The sequence below is a fragment of the Aptenodytes patagonicus genome, chromosome 11 (genome assembly GCF_965638725.1).
Source record: "Aptenodytes patagonicus chromosome 11, bAptPat1.pri.cur, whole genome shotgun sequence".
Taxonomy (NCBI): Eukaryota; Metazoa; Chordata; class Aves; order Sphenisciformes; family Spheniscidae; genus Aptenodytes; species Aptenodytes patagonicus.
Genome location: NC_134959.1, coordinates 2,675,002 through 2,692,530, shown reverse-complemented (window position 1 = coordinate 2,692,530; position 17,529 = coordinate 2,675,002). Strand labels below are relative to the sequence as shown.

Sequence of the window (17,529 nt, the reverse complement as noted above, 5' to 3'; positions counted from 1 at the left end):
CTTCAGGGATCAGACCAAGCGTGGCGGGGCCTCCCACCACCTTGTCCAGCCCCTCTGCGTCCAGGGTGGGGTTTCCTCTACTTATGGCCCCTCAGAGAAGCACTGCCCCTTTCCCCGCTGAGGCCATGCGTGAGTTCAGCATCTGCAGCTCCCTGCGGCATGGTGTTTGCCAGCTGGAGCTTGGGGCTCTGTGCAGAAGTCACTTCTGCCCATTAGTTTGGGACCGATGGGGTCACCGACGGCATCACCTGGTACCCACTGGGTCTCGTGCAGGGAGAGCGTGCTCCCTCCGTCTCTTCTCCATCCTTTCCTTGAGGAGTGCAGAGGACGGAGCGACAGAGAGAAAAGCGCAGAGGGGATGGATGGAGGTGACTCGAAGGCTGAAATCAGCTGGGGCAGGAGGTAATTCTCTTTATGGCAGCATTTTCTTTTTCCTTCCTGCCCTCCTTCCCTCCCAAACAGCGCCTTGTGCAATGCAGAGAGGAGCAAAGCCCAGGGCTGGCAGCCTCCAACAGGCTTTACCGTTGACAGAGAGCTGAGCAGGGCTGCGGCAGAGCACGCCGACTTTCCTTCCTGCCAGCTCCTTCCCTCTGCCATGTCCCTCCCCTCCTCCTGCCCGGGCGCAAGCTCCCGCGTGTTGACAGGGGTCAGGCGATACCGCGGCGGCAGAGATTAGGATCAGTTGTTACTCCTCCCGTTTGTGTGTGTCACTGTCAGCTGGGATGACACGGGTACCTCTGACTCATGGCAAGCACAGTTTCCACCTCTAGTTCAGGACACTCGAGGAACGGCGGATCCCCAGACAGCATCCCGGAGCATTGTGACCTTACCTATTGCCGGCTCTTGCGGGACCTGCTGTCTGCACCGTGACTGTTTAAATCCTCCTGCAATGCCAATTTAATAACTTCCTGCTCAGACAGGACTTACAGCGTTAAGCCCTTTTACGTCCGTGTCAAAAATCAGGACTAGCCGGCACGCTTGCGCAGGGCCAGCTCTGTGTGTCCCCGACTGCCACCCCGCTGCCTGCGCCACGGTGCAGAGGTGGAGGGGCACATCCGTGCACAGACATGAACAGGCTGGAAAATTAAGTGCCTTTCATAGGAATGATGCTTTACAAAGTAATCCAACTGGAAAAAACCTCAGCAGGGTCTTTTTTAGCTTCTAGGAGAGCAGCTCGGCATGGGTTTCGCTAGTCCCTCTCCCTTTGCTGCTCTCCCATCCTTAACGACTGCTGCTCCCGATTCGGTGGCTCCCACCATCTTCCCTGTTCACTGAACCAAATATGAGATAAAACACCCCGGCTCCATGGCCCAGGCAACATGCTTTTGTTTAATAATTTCCAACCTTGCTGGGTCGTGATGAAGTAACATGGGCAGAGCGGAGATTCACAGCCCGTTGGATTCGTTGTGATCCCAGCCGGCTCTGCCCTCCTCCCCGCGCTCATCGGGGAAGATCTCTGAAATCCCTGCGGTCCTGGCAGACACGGTTTGTGTCGCGGCAGGCCCGCAGCGAAGTGCAGCATGGCTTTGCCGTAGAGTGAAGCAGGAGAGCGGTCTTGGGATGCGGGAGGAAGCGAAACGCCCGGCAGTAGAGCCGGAATGGGAGAGCCGTGCCGGTGCCGGAGCACGATGTGCCGGTGCCTGCTCCGCGGTCGCTTTTGCAGCGGGACCAGATGGAAACGGGCAGGGATGGCACCGGCTGGCAGCGAGGCAGGAAGGATGGGAAGGTGATTCACTCCTGGCAGCCGCCGCTTCCACGGGAAGGGGCTGCCCCGGAGAGCTGGGCAGGAGGCAGGGGCCAGCACGGGAGGCCGAAGGGAAGGCTGCTTCGTCCTCCTCCTCTCCGGCATCCCGTGGCAGACCATCGCAGCCCGGATCATCAGCCTGGTTTCTAATTCAAGCCTTTTACCAGCTTAGTGCATGGGCTGAGCAGCCGGCGCTGCTGTCCTGCTGGGGCTGGCCCTGCTGCAGAATCAGCCCTTCTCGGGAGATGGTGCAGGATGATTTCAGCCTCCCGAGCGGTGCTAGATCCCCCCGTTAACACAATAACCTCCTGTCTGCCCTGACTGCCTGCACAGCACGGGGAAGAGGGAATGAGCTGAAGAAGAGGATGGTGAAGCCTCTTCTTCTCCATGCCGATGCCAGCAGCAGGGGAGTAGGGTGCTGTCACCCGCTGGCTTTCGGGTGGAGCAGCCACCTCTCATCAGAGAGGAAAAAAAAGAAAAAGCCAACAACAACAACAACAACAACAACAACAAGCCAGCCCCTGATTTTTCTTTCTGCTGCTTTTCCTATTCAACGAGCAGAAACTGCAGCGTTGCTTTTCTCAGCGATCTTCAGGAGGGAAGGGAGAGATCCTCCCCCAGCCTGCGCAGCTGCCTGGCAGGCGGGCTGGCTCGCAGCCCTGTCGCTCTCCTCCATCCTCATCCTCACCCTTTGCGGGGTGCAAGGAAACTGGTGGGGGTACATGCAAACCTGCAGTCAAGCCCAAGGGCTAGATGCGGGGGGATGCTAACTGTAGCATCCCAGCCCCCTGCCGCCACGTCCCACCACCCTGAACCCCCCCGGCTGTGTCAGTGGGAGCTGCTGCGCCGTGTCCCTGCCAGCTCCCACGCTGCACCCCGGCGATGCAGCACGCTGAAGCTTTGATAGCGGAGGAGAGCCATGGGGAGAGGTTTTGGGGTCCCTACACTACAGCTACGCCGCCTTCCCATCTCGCGAGAGGCCCGTGTGCTTTTTTTCCTCTCCCAGCTCCTGTTTTGGGTTTCCTGGCATGTGTTCCTGCCAGCTGCGCTGCTCCCGCCCCAGCCACCCACCCACCCGCTACCCTGCAGCAACAGCCCCAACACCCCCATGCTCCTGTTCCCCCCCCCCCAAAGCCCCTTCTTCCCTGGAGAGAGGCAAAAGCAATATCAGGAGCGCAACTGAGATGAAAATGCAGAGCTGGGCAAAAATATTGAGTATTTTCCTTGCTGGTGTTCATGAGCATCTCTTCCCCCCACAGCCAGAGATTGGGATGCTGGAGGGACCGGCACCGCTGTGGGGGGAGCGCAGCGGCCGGGCTGGGGGTTCCTGGTCCCTCGGTGCTCTTGCAGTCGGTTTGAAAAGCCTCGAGCAATGAGGTTTCTGTCACCTCCTCCACGCAGGACAAATGACAAGCTGTCTTGGCTTCCTAATCCAGAAAATTAAAAGATTTGACCATAGGCCCTGCTAAGTGATTTTCCCCCCTGAAAATCCCAGGGGGATTTAACCCATGGATCCGACTGATTATCCCTTTAAAGTTATGACTAAGAAAGGTCCCAATTCTTCAGGGTGCTGAGCACCCTAAAATCCCATCATGGCGGCAACGTGGCCATGCCCGGTGCTCAGCCCGCCATCCGGCGAGACCTTCTTTTCACTTTTATCCCACCTCCGCCGCCCCTTTTCAACAGCGGGCAGCAGCCCTTTGCTGCCTGCTCGCTGCCAGCTGGGACAGCAGAGCCTCGCTGCAACCGCGGCCCGAATCTGCCCCGTCCCATCCCTTTGCGTCACCCTCCAGGGACACGACACATTATTTGGGGACTGATGGTTTTCCCGGTTCAGCATCAGGAGCAGCCCACGGGAGACAGGCTGGGTGCACCCCGATGGGAACCGGGTGGGCTCCATGCGGGCAGTGCCGGCTCCTGTTCGTGGACCTCGACAGCAGAAGGGAGCACGGGCCCAGGCCATATAGCTTTGCTGAATTCATTCTGCTCAGTTAAAGCACGTCTGGTATCCATCCTCAAAGCAAAACCTGCTGGAGATGGCGAAGCCAAGCAAGGCTGGGTCAGTGGACACCCCACCATGAATCGTCCTCGTGAGCCTCGATGGCTCGATGACACCCCTCTGAACCCTGAGCAGCAGTTCCTCGGGGTTGGACTCCCTTACGGAGAAGAAATAGGTTCGTGGGCTCAAAGCTGGACACAGCGGTCACGGTGGATGTCCCACAGCCACCCCGCTGGCAGGTGGCCATGGCCGGTCCCCAACCAACACGACAAGATGCCTGGGGAGCTTCAAACAGCCGAGGCAGGTGGCAGCTCTTCCCCAGTCCTTCGGACCTGGGGACAAACCCTTCGGGAAAGCGATGGCAGAGATGAAAGCCAGGGATGAGGTGCTTTTCCAAGAGGAGAGGTGTGGGGCGGGACTCAGGCAGGGGCCGGTAGCCCTCCGGCTCACCTGAATTGCATAAATGGCCTCTCTGGGGAAACAGGCTGCAGCCTTCTCTCCATTATCTGGCTGTGTCTCTCTGTCTGATCTGTCTCTCATCACCATAGCGTGGAGGTGAAGCATAAATAATTAAAAGCCCAGATTCTCTCCTGGCAGAGCCAGGCTCTGAGTCCCTTCCCCTGTTGTGCTGCTGGCTCCGTAAGTGGAAATTTTCATGGGCTTTGCCTTGCAGGCAGCGCAGACCTGCAAACCTGGGGCTGTCTGCCGGCCTCGGGGCACGTCGGCGTTTGGGGACCAGAAAGGGCACCCGCCGTCCCAGCGGGTCCCCAGCGGCAGCATCCCGTCCAGGGGATCCCGCAGGATGCTTGGGGTGCACTGGGATGAGCAGCACCCACCAGCTGAGGATCAAAGCCGGGTGCAGGCAGGCAGCGGGGCTGGGCGGGCAAACCCCGCTGCAGAGCCAGCAGCTCATGCACGGCCCCCCATCTTGAGAAGCGTCATGAGAAGTGGGATATTTGGGGGTGCAGGCTGGCTTTTGGGCTCCTGGGTGCTCAAAAACCCCTAGGCGACAGGGAGGAGAAACCCATGCAGGCAGCGGGGATGAGGAAAGCGGCTCCTTCTGGGTGGGCTCTAAAGTTTGAGGCAGGCAGGAGCTGCTCGTTGCTGTGGCAACCGGGATGATCTATTTTTTTTTTCCCCCCACAGTCGGCAGGGCTGCGGCCAGCACTCGCACCGCAGAGGGGTCTGCTCACCCCTGCCTGGCTGCCCAGGGCTGAGCACAGCCCCGGAGGCACCCCCAGCCCCTCTGCCTCCTGCCTGCACCCACGAGGGCTGCGGAGGATGCGGGGGGCTGGGCGACATGTCCCACGGGGCTGGGCCAGCCCAGGCAGCTCTCAAAACGACAAGAAATTTCACCAAACACTCCTGTCCCCTCCATCCCTCCCCACGGGGACCGGAGCTGCAGAGACCGGTGACAGCAGCCTGGCACTGAACATATTTCTGCAGCATTTTAGCATCTGATGTTGCTTTTAGTAGGGCCGATTTGGTGGGTACCGTTTCCAGCTGAGATTTCTGTGCAGGTCTATGTTGAGCCAAACCACGCAGGGCTCGTCTGCACCGGGGGATGGGGGTACCCTGGGTTTGGGGGACAGCCAAGCAAGGTCCTCGTCCCCACTTGGCACCTTCCAGGATGGCGTTAAGCAACGGGGTTAAGAGGATGCTGTCCGTGGCACGCTTTCCTTCGGGAGCATTTTTGCTCTGGGCTGGCATTTTGTTGTCATTCCTGGGGGTTCCTGGCGTGCAGACGTGGGAGCTGGATGTGGCAGTGGGGGATGGAGAGGATGCTGCCGTGTCCCACACGTGGCTCTCTCCAACCAGCTGCTTTGGGGCCCGTTGCCCCTTACAGCAGCGAGAAGCTTCCCCATTATCACTAGGTCCATCCTGGCGAGGCCGAATGTGGCAAGAGGTGCACGGAGCGGTGCCCACCTCCAGCATCTCGCTCCAGGTGGGGAATCGGCCTCCTCCCAGCTGTGGAGCTGGGAGGACACGTGGAGCAAGACACGGACATATTTGCTTTCCAAGCATCTCTTAGGGCCCCGGTGGTAGAAATGCATTTTTCCATCACTCAGAGGACCGGACCGTTTCAACCCATCCCTTAGAACCCTGTCACATCACCCAGAAAAGAGTCCTCTCTCCTATCCCGCAGGGCTGGAGGTGGCGGACGAGTCCCAGAGGGCGAGGCTGGATATGAACCACCTCTCCTCCGACAGCTGGAGGGCATCCGTCAGCGCTCCTGAGGCCATTTCAGCTCCATGTCTTGGCCTGAGTCCAGGCTGTGCTGGAACTAAAATACTAAGTTCAGTTAAACAAGTTTGTCGTTGACTGTGGATGAAGTTTTTTTGCAGTCTGCTCTGAATTGGCGGGAGGTTTGCTGTTGGGTGTTGGCTGGTTAAGATGGTGCATGGCCAGAGGTACGTCACGGATTGTCCCTGCCCATGAGCCCATCACCAGGGGAAAGGAGGACCATGAGCTCAACGTTCTGCTGCCTCTTTCGGGCTTTTGTGGCTCCAGCAGCAGAGGGAAAAAAAAAAAAAAAAAAAAAAATTGCCTGGAAAGTTCGTTTGCCAAATGTCTGTTTTGCTTGAGGTGACCAAAGCTTGTGAAACTGCCAGAGCATTTCAGCCAAAACCCCAACGGGGTGAAGTGTCAGGAAAGGAAAAAAGACTTTTCCTTGCGGTTCTGTTGTGTTTTGCTTCAGAATTTGGTTTGACTTGTTCTTTTTTAGGCATCAAAATGAAACTGAAATTAAATGGACAGATCTGCTGTGCTTGCTTGTCATCGCCTCCCTCACCTGGAGTTTTTTTGCTTGAACTCCCCAAATTCTTTTATTCTGAGCACTTTTTCCTTGGCTGTAGGGAAAAGCCCCTAATGCTTCCCAAAGGGTTGGACTGTGCCGATGGCTCCTCAAAGGGATTTGAGGGCTTCCCTAGAGGCAGGCAAGAGGCTCCCTCGGCTCCCTTCGCCCATGGCCTGGTTGAGTTTCTCTCTCTGTGCTGCATTTTGCACCTTTGGCATTGAGGTTTTCATCCCACTCTTCATCCCGTGCGTGGCATCAGCCAACCGAGAAGGTCAGTGTGAAAAGCGGGGAGGAACGAGCTGTTTTGGGGAGCCTTTTGATGATGGAGGCCAGGGTGGGATGCTGATGGTCCACCAAATCCTCCACCTTTTGACCTGCAGCCTGGGGCAGGTCATGGCAGGAGGAGGCACCTGGTATCCTCCAGGTCACAGCGAGCCAGGCTTTTTCTAACAGCCTTCATCCATCCTGCAAAGGTTGCTCCAAATTTGTAGCTGGACTGGGGGTGATCACGGCCCGACCACGTCTCTACCCTCCTCTGCTCAATAAATCCAGGAGGCTGGGTAAAGTTACACCAAGCCAGCTATCCAGACCCACCATGGTCAAGCCTCCCATCAAAAAACTGGCGTCTCCCTGGCGTAACGAGCAGCCGCTACGCACAGGGACAGGCTCGCGAGGGTTTTGGCAGAGCCGCCTTTGGAACCAGCCTTGCCCGGAGACAGGGCAATGCAACCGGAATGCAGGATCCAGCCTGAAGTCATTACAGTCAGCAGCATGTACAGCCAAACTCAACGCTACACATGTCCAAGCAGGCTGAGTTATGGCTGCTTGGGGAGCTATAACTTGGCCTGTTGTGCATTTAAAAATCTCCACCCGAATGCGGCATTGATGTAGGGCTTTTCTGCTGTTCTCTTTTTGCATTTAATACAGACAGTATAGATCTGCAGTGTGTGGATGATCCAGCGCTGCCCAGGTTCCCTGGAGATTTTGTGCCTTCGCTTGCTTTTTCTTGGGCTTTTTCTTCCTCTTTATTTTTTCCTTTCCGAGGGTTGTTAGTGATTTCTTCCAACCTGTTTTGCCTCCTGCCTGAATGTGGCAGGATCGTTTGTAATGCGCTATTTTTGCACAGGGTTAGAGGCGCGTTTGCGGCGTGGTTGTGCCTTTGGGACGTGTGCATGGAGGCCTGTCTGCTGGCACTCTGCGAGAGCAGGGGATGAAGAGGGGGACGTCAGTGTTTCCCATTTCCCCTCGTGCTATCCAAATGGGCAGTTGCCTTTTCCATGATGTACATGATAATTATCCAGTAAAATCATGGAAACCTGCCCCATCCAAACCATGATAGCTGGAGAGCAGGCAGCATCCCCCCTGCTCACTCCTTTCCCTTCCTTGAAGCTAACTCTTCCCAAACCCTGCTCCGAGCGGGTTCCTGCAGGTTTTGCATCACCACCCATCGCTTTCTGGGAGATAATGACGCTCCCAGCATCACTGCAATTATCTCATGCCTTCCCCAGTTTATAAGAAAAAGGGAGACTCCATCCCCGGAGCTGGAGTTTGCTCTTGCTGCCTCCGTGTCTGATTTGGGAGAGGGGACTGCCCCGAGCTCGGCTGGGCCCCAGCCGAGCACTGCTGCCCATCGCTGCCATGTTGGAGCCAGCAAAGTGCCAGGTCTGGAGCAAGGCCAAACCTGCCTCCTTTGGTCGGTCAGGCTGGGGCAGCGGTGGGGACGACGGCATCAAAGCTGTCTCCTTCTTCCTCGGCAAAGCCCAGCTCCTGTGCGCGGGTCTGGGCTGGCAGGCACTGAAGCACCGGGACGGCGGGTACTGCCTGGCCGCGTTGCTCACCTGCATCCTCCGTAGCTTCATTACAGGTGACAGATGGCAGGAGATGAGACTCCCTCTCCAGATGTTAATTATCTTGCGAGCTGTAAATGACATCTCAGGGCAGCTTGCGCATCATCTCCGGTGCGAAAGACCCATCAGCTTTGCCCTTGCCGGGGGGCAAAAAATTAAAAGGAAGGAAATCCACTGGGAGGGAAATGCACGGGTCCGCCTGGCTCTGCTTCTTCTGCGTGTCCCTTGGCCAGAGAGAGATGCTGGCAGCATCCTGTCTAACGGGGGCAGATGTGCCTTTGGGTACCAGCTCCACCTGGCCCAGCCCTCTGAAGTCGATGGAGTTTGATTTTCTTGTGCCGGGGCTGGCATTTTTTGTTTAGCAACAGCAGGGATAAAATAAACAACTCCGAGCAGCCCCATGACCGATCTGGGATGATGGCAATAAGGCAAGCGGGAGAGGATCGTGGCGTTACGGCCCTTCGGCCGCTCTCATCCTTCTCCGCCGGGAAGGACCCAGCTCAGGGTCCCGGGGGATGCGCGGGGATGGAAGCAGCCGAGACGGTCACGATGCAACTCGCTGCCTGCTGTGGGCTGCAGTTTGGGCCATGTTTCTCCCAGAATTTTGGGGACGTGCCGTTTGATTGCGGCCCGTCCCTGTCCCCCAAGTCACCGTCCATGACTTTGCACCGTTACGTGTTGTGAATTCAGTTCTCCAGCGAAACTCATTTTGTCTACTTAAAGGCAAGGTACAGGACAGAAGGACACAGCCTGGGATGTTTTTTTCCCTTACTCGGATTAAAAAAAAAGGTAATTCAGTGCAAAATGGCAAATGACACCTTGGTGAATTCGCTCTCCATTTGTAAGCTCCAAAAATATAAAGGTAGAGAAGAATCTGGCACAGGTGCCTGGAGCAACGAGCTAAATGGGAACTGGCTCCATCCCCGTTTCCATGAATTTCGGAGACCTCATGCATTCCCTGCCCCAGCTGGGCCACAGGCACCTGCTCTCCGCGAGGTCTCCCAGCTGGCTTGGGAACGGTTTCCCCCCGTAGCGTTACATTTCCCAGTGTAAAACCACAGGGAAACTCAGATTTGGGCTTTTGACCACAACATTTTCCATGCTTCTCTGGATTTTGCTTTCTTGGGCAGTAACAAACAAGCGCATGGAGGTATTTTTTTTCGGGATTAGAGGGTTTGACTATTTTTTTTTTTTTTTAAATTCAGAACTTGTCTTTTAAAATGTGACTTTCAGAGCAATTTTTTTCAGAGCCTGCAATAACTATCCCCTCTGCCCCGCGCCATCCCAGCCATCCCCAACCCTTCCCTCTTGCCATCTCGCTGATGGGAGGTTTCCTCCTCCTCCTCCCGGTGCTCATTGCTCCCTGCCGGTACACAGGGTTCAGGCAGGGGTGGTCCATCCTCCCACCCCAAAATCTCCATCCGGGAGCCAGAAAGTCTGGCAGCGGGTGTGGGGAAGCCAGGCTTTCTCTTTGCTATGCACAGCACCTGCTTTCTGTCTGGCTGCAAAGAGCCAGAGCAGACGTTTTTGGCTGCATTACGTCATGTCAGAGGTCACATTAGCTGCTTTTTTCTCTTGATTAAGAATTCCAGCGATGGGGGGGTGGAAGAAAAAGCAGACGGAGGAAGCGGGCAAGGCAAGTATGCTTGCGATAAGCAGGTAAATGGGAATTTATGCACAGATAGCTAATTGGTGTGTCTAATATTCCACCCCCTGAGTACCGGTACTGTATTACTGCCTTCACAAATCACTGAAGGCGAGCCTAGTGCAGTAACAACCAAGCCAGGAGAACTGTGAAAAGTCAAGCTGGAATTAAGAGTGGGTTTTATCAGGGCAATAAATGCCAGATCGGGAAAATAACAAACAGGTTGTTAATTGCTGCCATCTCCCCACTCCCTGAAGGAAATGTCTAGACAGAGCCTGGCCCTGGGTCGCACCTACCCCGGCCCTTGCAGTCAGGTTATCGCACCACACTTTTGGGGCTAGAGGGGTGCTGGATGCGGGATGCTGTGCCTGATGAAGGCTGCCGAGCCGAAGCCCGTGCCAGGGGCAAAGGGAGGCAGGACGGGCGCTGCAGCTCTCCCCAGCTCTGCCCTAAATCAGAGATGCTCCCGCGGAGGTAGAAGCCAGACAGTCTGCAGCGGCTATTAATAATTCAGTCCCAATTTGTCCCATCTAGGAGAGCATGAAGACCAGCCAAGCCTCCCCTCCTTGCAGGCAGGGTTTGAGATACTGCCCTGAGCAGGCAGAGCCTCTTTCCGCCTCCCCATCCCTCCCCGGTGCTGGTTGCAGCTATCGATCCCACGCCGGCAGGGTCTGGAGCTGGAAATGCCTCTGCTTCGCTGCGGGGTGCGGAGCGATCGGATAGCCTTGGGAGAGGGTTGCATCAGTGCTCCCCCTCGCCCTTCGGCTCTAGGGTTCAGTTACCGGCATCGATCACTTGGGGACTTTTGCTTTGTGTTTCTTGGTGTGTCTCGGCTTGATGCAATTAGGGCTGGATCCTGCTCTCCGCTGTGCTGGTGGGAGCGTAAAATAACCCCTGGTTGAGTCAACACAGTTGAGGGACTCGTGCTCATGCAAGCCTGGTTTTTGCACGTGGGGTGGCTGGACTGAAAAGCTCCTTTTCCTCGCCTCGTCCAGCCATCCCTTCCCAGGACAAAGTGCATCCCGACGCTTCCCTGTGCGCCCTTGAGCCAGCCCGGCTGCAGCCACCGCTGCGGTCAGAGGGGAGAGCAAAGCACCAAAGTCTTAAATGCCCTGCAAATGCTCTCTCTGAATTTTCCCTGAAGTATTTTCTTGCAGCTAGTGTATGTTTTAATTGAATTTTGCCATTTGAAAAATACATGAACCTCTGTAATGGAGAGAGAAAACATTCCTCCTATAGGAAGATAAAGATGCATTTAAAAAAACCCAGAAAGCTGCCTGATTACATATTGACCTGAGAGACAAAGCGAATCCAATGGAGCCAGCCTGGCCCCTTAGGAAAACTTGAGGCTGTTCATTATGTCCCGGGATGAGCTCACTGCCTGGTTAACTCCATCCTCGCCACTTGTGCGTGCCTGCGAGCCAGCAGCGCTCGTCTGCTGAAGTGAAGCCTTCAGTGAGGATGGCACGTGGCGGGTTTGCATGTTTTCCGTGAAAATACGGACCGCAGGGTTTTCTCCTTTTATACGGTAGGAGGAGTTAAAAAAGCTGCACGGAAGAAGGCTTTAATAACAGTTTTAATAATTTCCTTTTGATCTCAGCTTTCTTACTTCATTTCTAAGCTCTGGACAGTTAGATCAGTCTGTCCATCTGAGCTAAGCAAATGCAAAACAAGGGGGAGAAGACTACAACTCCTTTGTAGTTACCAGGAGCTTGATTTTTTGAGCTCCCTTGCGAGAGGGTTGATTTGTAGGTATACAAACAAGGTAGAAAAGATTAAACCCTAATAGTCCTGTTGAAATCAGCTCAGTACAGAGCAAATGGTTTAGGGCTTCTTGCAATCTCATGTGTGCTCCTGTCAAGGAGAGGTTTCCATCAGCTCTCGGCATGGGATGGAGGAGGGCTGGCCATTTCCATCCCTGCAGCAGGATCCCAACAAACACGAGCAATAAAGCAGCATTTTTGTACTTCCCTGTCAAGCCTAAATCCCACTGAGCAAGGGATCCCTCGGCCGAGCTTTGAGTTCACGGGGACGTCAGAGAAGCAAGGAGTTTGCTTGCAAAAGAACGGAAACCCCCCAGCAGGAGCTGCCATGTGAATTTTGGGAAACAGACCTTCTTTTCCAGAAATCTTGCCCATATGATGCTTTTTCGCATTGAAACCACAAATAATGCAGATTTCCCCCTGCGTCTAGCACACAGCTTCCTTGGGCCCCAGACATACTTTTGCTCAAAGAGTCTGTTACCTATTTTTATCGAAGAAGAGGCTGTTTCTCATATGGGAATGCAAGAGAAAACGGGAACAAGGATGGTGAGTCCCTCATCTGGTTCCAGCTCACCCTTTGCACTACCGCTGCGCTCAGAGAAAGTTGGATGAAGGTGAAGGACTCAGAAATGAAACGGGTTTCTTGTGGCATCGGGTGCCATCCCTGCAATTACAGGCATCGTGCTTATGGCTCCCGAACAGACCCGTCTCCATTCAGAAATATTTCTGGTGGTATGTAAACTTGCTCTAATTTCCAGCCTAATTTTTAAGCAGTTTGTCCCACTTGTTCTCCTGCCAAAGCGGTCCATTAACCTAGACACCACTCAAGCCTTGCCTGGTTTTAATTTTGCTTCGTTTCTTCCTGAGACCATCAGGTGCCACAGATTTTGCTGAGAGTTCACCCCTTTTTGGCTAAACCGGCCCTGAGCATCGGATTTGCAGCAGAAGCTCCTCACACATGCAAAGCCAGGCCAGAGTCTCTGTTGGCATTCCTAAAAAGCCAAGTTCTTCCTTTCAAATCAGTTAATTCCAGCTTATAGATTAGCCGGAGCTGATAAACTTGGCATTACGAACCACTGACAGGTATTATCTCTTCTCCTGTCAGGCCTGGCCAAATCACAAGAGATCTGCAAAGATTTACAGAAATCTGTTTGGTTGCAATTTTTCCCTGCCTCCTGCCAGCTCTTCTTGCCAGTTTGACCACTTGCCTGGTCATCCTCCGAGAAGAGTGAGTCAGCTGGGCAAAAAATTAATAAATAAAATATCCCAAGCCTGTCCCAGCATGGACTCCCTGCCCCAACCCAAACCGGACCCTTGGGTTCTCGAGAGCTGGTTTATACCACCCCCCACCATCACCCCTCTGGCTCTTCCCAGCCCCATCCTTGCCGAAACACCCTCCCCCAGTTCAGCTTGGATGGCCAAGTGCACTAAAATGAGATTTAGAGGTTGTAACCATCCTCAAAAGTCCCTCTGCGCTTGCGTGTGCTGGTGTTCAGAGAGCTCCGGCCACCTCCATCACCCCGGGATGCGTCGCTCCTTCTCCCCTGCTCGTCCATTGATGGCAGAAGAAACCCAGACGAGCACCTTCGAGCTGATGTGCAACTTTTAATCAGCTCAGACAAGACGAGAGGGGTACCATGCTCTTGCAGACAACAGCCTTTGTCCGGTGGGCTCGTTACGGGATGGAGGACACCATGGGAGGTAACGAAGGAGCGATGCGAGAGGATCTGTTTAATTCCTCCCGCCTGTGATCATCCCCAGCCTCCTCCTCCAGCTGTGATGAATCCGTAGGGAAGGATCCAGCCTTATTTTGACTGTGGTTTCCAGGATGGTGTCTCTGTCTGGGAAAGATTTATGGCAGCGCTTACGGCAGGAGGAGAGGAGTGATTAGATCGGGCCCCGTCTATTTGTCGTGGAGAAAGACCCACTTTACAAGGAAATAAACTCAAGCAATTAACTGGGGAATTAAGATTTAGCGCACGCTACGAGCAGCAGGCATGTATAAAGGAGACAGCTGTTAAATTTAGTATGTGACAAAGTCATGCGAACACTAACTGGATTACTTGCATTTATTTGGGAATACTTATGTATTTTATTATTATGCAACGTATAGATCACCATAATTCTGCTTTTCACTCCGACGACGCCTCTCCTCCAAGCATCTTAGAGAGCATTACAAACAATTAAGCCTGCCTGCGCCTCTGCGTAGTGCTCGATGTTATATCCGCTTTGTGGGTATTGAATATATTTTAGATAGGAGATGGCTTAATTAATGGGATTGATTTTTAACTCTTTCTGGGCCAAAGCCCCAAGTTGCTGCTCTTCCTGGGCTGATCCTGGAGTCCACAGGGATGGACTAGTCTAGAAGTCGCTGGAGCGAGTTTTCCAGGGATGGAAATCCATCCATCCCCCAGGGATGGTGATTTTGACCCATTTTGGTGAAAAAAGGGGAGGTGATGAATGCTGGAGAAGGGAGCGTGGCTTGGGTGGTGGCTCCAGGTATGCTCTTCGAGCGTAACCTCCCGCTCTGCAGACACCTTCGTGTGTCCCCAGGACCCTTGGAAGTGGCACAAGCTGCTTTTCAGCGCTTCCAGCCTCCTTCCCTGGCAAGAAGTGACAGATAACTGCCTCCAGTTGCATCTCCGGGGAGGAGTTTAGGGAGGCAGCGTGTAATCCTGCCTGCTGAGTTTGGTCCAGACACTATCAGACGTTATTAATCCTTTGTATCAGGCCAGCGGGGACCGGCAGCCTGCTGTATAAATGTGCTGCAGTATGGGAGGGACAGTCCCTTCCCTGAACAGTTTCCAGTTCAAGGAGATGGCGGAGGGATAAACGGATGGAGGATCTTCAGGAGCCGACGTCCAGACCACTGAGAAGCTCCTGTGGAAGATGCCAGCCGTTTTAACAACCTCAAAGAGTCAGCATCTTAATTTTAAGCCTCAGGTGGCAGCGTTCTTGGCACTGGGGTGGTTTAATTGGCGGGTCTGATGCCTCAGCCTTTCCCACCGACCACGTTTGCGCCAAAAACAGGAGCGGTTTGCACCTCCTCTCCCAGCAGTTTGCTGTAGCTCCTGCTCAGAGCATCCCTGCTCCTCCTAAAAGAGCCGAGCTGGGATAACTGCCAGGGGATGGGGCTGTAACATGCTTGTCCACTCTTCCAACCCTGCAGGAGTGTGGAGCAGAGTAAGCGCTGGATCCAGGGTGGGTAAAAAACCATTTAAAACCAGTTTTTGGTTGCATAGGTCATGGGGGACCTGCAGCAGCACCGCTGCAGCCCCTCCACCACCTTCGATAGCTCCGGGAGAACGCGTCGTATCTGCTCCCTCGGCTACTCCAAAGCAGCCAATTTATATAAATAAAGCAGTTATTAGAGCAAAGACAACTTGTCAGCACTTGAAAACAAGTGACAGGTCGGCTCCGGGAGCGGGGACCAGGCGTCTCGCCCCAGCTCAAGGAGGTGACAGCACACAGACGCACACACACCCGGTTTTGTATCCCCGGCTTGTGCTGCACGATGCAACGCCAGGCACATTACTAGCCCTATTTTCCATTTATAGGAGCCTGTCAGAAATGGCACTCCTCTCCGAGCAGATGTCGAAAAATTAGAGGGAATTCAGAGAGCGGCAGAAAAAAAAATGATTAAAGGAGATGGAGGGTCTGATTTTGGAGGGAAAAGAAATCAGCTGAGCTATTTATAATGCTGCCTGCACCAGGGTGGGTAGGAACAGGCTTTTTTTTTTTAAAGTGCCTCGATAGCTCAGCTAAGGGGAAGGGGCAAACCAGCCTCCGAAGGATGCTGACAGGAACACTGCAGAGGGGCTGTGTGAGAGGGTGTAAATCCTGAGCGATGGGATGAAATACCAAACATGAGTGTCTGGGGAACCGCCGGTAATGGGTGAGTGCAGGGGACGGTCACTCATCCAGAGTGAAAAAAAAATGCCCTGATAAAGACGTGCTGAGGGGTGGTAGAGGCAGTACCGATGGCAAGCCCCCGCTCCTACCTCTGCTCTTGGTGACAAACCGCGCTTGTATTTACATCCAGCGTTTTACACAAAACGTGTGGTGGCGGGGGTGGAAATCTTCACTTTTTCATCCAAAAGCAAATGTTTTTGGTTTAAAAAAAACCCACCGGCTTCAAATTCAGGCCTTCAGCCCCAGAGGCTCCCGGGAGATGCATGCAGAGATTGCTGCAGCTGCCTGCCGGGCTGGGGTCCCCTGCAGAGGGCTGCGTGATGGAGGGGACCAGCCTGCTTCGGGGTGATGTATCCCCGGGGGAACAAAGCATCTCATCCCTATTTCCAAATCGCCTGGGCAATTTGCAGACTGAGAAGCAGTTCATGAACATGTTATCAATGTCACATCACCCATTCCCCAACGAGCCCCAGCTCCCGGCAGTGGCTCCTCCATCGTGGCCAAAGGGGTTTCGTGGGGGCAATTTGGGTTTCTCCGTGCCTTGGTCTGCAGAAGGAAGCTGCCTAACGCGGTCCTTGTCTCTCTGGTTGCCTTGCAGGACCTCTCACTCCAGGGCCAAGGCGGAGGCGGCTGTGACGGCGGCGCAGAAAGCTCAGGAGGAAGCGCGGATCGCCAGGATCACTGCCAAAGAGTTTTCGCCTTCCTTCCAGCACAGGGAAAACGGTCAGTGCGTGCCGCCGCGCCAGCCGGCCCCACGGACACGACTTTCGCCCCGTGCCGCTCTCTGCCCCGCTTGGCCCCGCAGAGACCCAGAACCCCCAAAAATGAGCCCTGCTCAAAGGCTCAGTCTCTGCCCGCAGCTCCCGGTCCTCACCGGGACCCTTGGGGTGGGAAACCACCCTGTAACACCAGCTTTCGGAGGATTTAGCACAAGGCTTTCAATATTCAACACTTCCACCCTGTGCAGTCCTGTCATTACAGGGAGCTCCTCTTTTCACACCAAAACACCCCCATTTTTTTTAATTCGCAGTCCTTGATGGTTTCACAGAAAAAAAACAACAAGAGCTCCCAAAGCAAAATGCAAACAGAAATGATCCCAGAAGTGGTCACTGATTTTACCTCCATGGCTTTTAGAGCCTCGTTCATGATTTCTTTTGAACGCTTGGGCTTGCAGAGCTGGGGCAGCATGCGTTGGTACCTAATCCTTCACTTGGATGTGCAAACCAGTTGCGTGTGTGCACAAAGGTGGCAGAGAAATGCACGTTTGAGGTTTGCCTGGTGGCTCTTCCTTCCCTCCATCATCTTTGACATTTCTTCCTGGTTTGTCCATATTTTTGCTTGTTGATAAGAGGCTCGGGCTCAGCAAAGGCTCAGGGAGGAGGAAGCCGAAGCGAAGCTGCGGTCGGGCAGGGGTCTGCAACCGGCAGGCGCACAGGGAGGATTCGCCCCGCGAAGGCTGCGCCTATCCGGGAGCGAGAGGGGCTGCTGCGAGTGGGAGCAGAAAGCTCCAAGTCCCCACAGCAATAATTAACATAGTAATTAATATATGTGAATGGTTTTATTCAAAAGTTTTCCTGCACCGAACTCTCTTTAGGAGGCGTCTATCATTATTTTCTCCCCCTTCCAGCTCTCTAACTGAAGATTACTCATTCGGCTTAATTGCTCCAGGGGCTGGTGCTGGTGACTCATGTCGGCGGTGCCGTTCCCTGAGGCCGGGGAAGAGGGATCATTGCATCTTTTGGACCAGCCAGCCCATGCACGAGTCCTCACTTAACTGTGGCGCAGAGGCTGCGGGGGCGGCTGGGGGCATCCCACAGCTCAG

At 54.4% G+C, this 17,529-nt stretch overlaps 1 protein-coding gene across 1 annotated transcript in view; it reads left to right on the top strand.

The window, feature by feature from the left end:
* Positions 1 to 17,529, top strand: part of JPH3 (junctophilin 3) — a 59,076-nt gene that overhangs the window by 23,109 nt on the left and 18,438 nt on the right. The window contains exon 4 of the mRNA XM_076348966.1: positions 16,306 to 16,430. Within this exon, the coding sequence (XP_076205081.1) occupies positions 16,306 to 16,430 (125 nt within the window). The remainder of the gene's footprint in view (positions 1 to 16,305; positions 16,431 to 17,529) is intronic.